At 63.1% G+C, this 916-nt stretch overlaps 1 protein-coding gene across 1 annotated transcript in view; it reads right to left on the bottom strand.

The window, feature by feature from the left end:
• NKD2 (NKD inhibitor of WNT signaling pathway 2) overlaps positions 1 to 916 on the bottom strand; it is a 31,910-nt gene that overhangs the window by 3,281 nt on the left and 27,713 nt on the right. The window contains exon 8 of the mRNA XM_012556640.1: positions 522 to 649. Within this exon, the coding sequence (XP_012412094.1) occupies positions 522 to 649 (128 nt within the window). The remainder of the gene's footprint in view (positions 1 to 521; positions 650 to 916) is intronic.

Below are 916 nucleotides of genomic sequence, written 5' to 3'. Positions count from 1 at the left end.
GTGCCCTGATCTGGGCCTGCTCTGTGGGGTGGGTTGGTGCAGACACGGCCCCTCGTCTGCAGGGCTGCCCACAGTTTTGCTACAAGTGCCCTTTACTGGGATCATGTCAGGATGTTCCAAGAAGCTTGAACAGATATTTTAAACTCTTCAAGGTGCTCAGGCCGCCCCCTACCCCCCACCCCCTGCCGGGAGGCCCATGAAGACTCCTGGTGGAGGAGGGACCATGGGTGCCAGGAGAAGCAGGCAGACGGGGCTTTGGTTCAGGGCTCTCTCAACAGGCCTGAGGGGCAAGCACCTACCGGCTGGGAGGATGTGTGTTCCAGACGGCAGCTGACAGCCCCTTCTGGACAACTGGGTCATTCCTCCTTAAGAAGCCGACTGCCCACCCAACGCCAAGCCCACCTTTTCGGTCTCCACCTGCTGTGTATGCTCCCCTCCCCCACCTTGGACCACCTCCCGCAGGGCTGGGGGGCTGTTTGCAGGCGGAGCCAGCAGTCTCGGTGCGAGTGCGGTCCACCTACCGGGCCCGAACTTGGAGGTGTAGTTCTCGATGCCCGCCAGGTCCAGGTAGTGGTTCCTGCGCTCCGTGTTCTCGTCCACACAGTAGGGGCCCCGCACGGGGCAGGGGGCAGCTTCGGCCATTGGCCTCCTGCATGGAGGAGGAGAGTCTGAGCTCGCAGCCCTCCAGGGGGACGCAGGAACACCAAGCGGTGGGTAGGGGGCTGGGCCAGGCCCCACATGCACCCTGACACTGAGGGGTGGGACAGGAAGGGTGGCCGCACGAGCCAGCTGGGGTCAGGGCTGTGATCCCATAGGGTACCCAGGGTCATGGTCACCAAGTACTGACGGAGCGTGTCACATTGGGGGTCCTTTCTGGTCCGTCTAAGACTTTGCTTTGGGCCCGCAGCAGAGAGGA

This window comes from Trichechus manatus, unplaced genomic scaffold (genome assembly GCF_000243295.1).
Source record: "Trichechus manatus latirostris isolate Lorelei unplaced genomic scaffold, TriManLat1.0 scaffold00072, whole genome shotgun sequence".
Taxonomy (NCBI): Eukaryota; Metazoa; Chordata; class Mammalia; order Sirenia; family Trichechidae; genus Trichechus; species Trichechus manatus.
The sequence above is the reverse complement of the archived record's forward strand: the minus strand, read 5'-3'. Positions and strand labels throughout refer to the sequence as shown.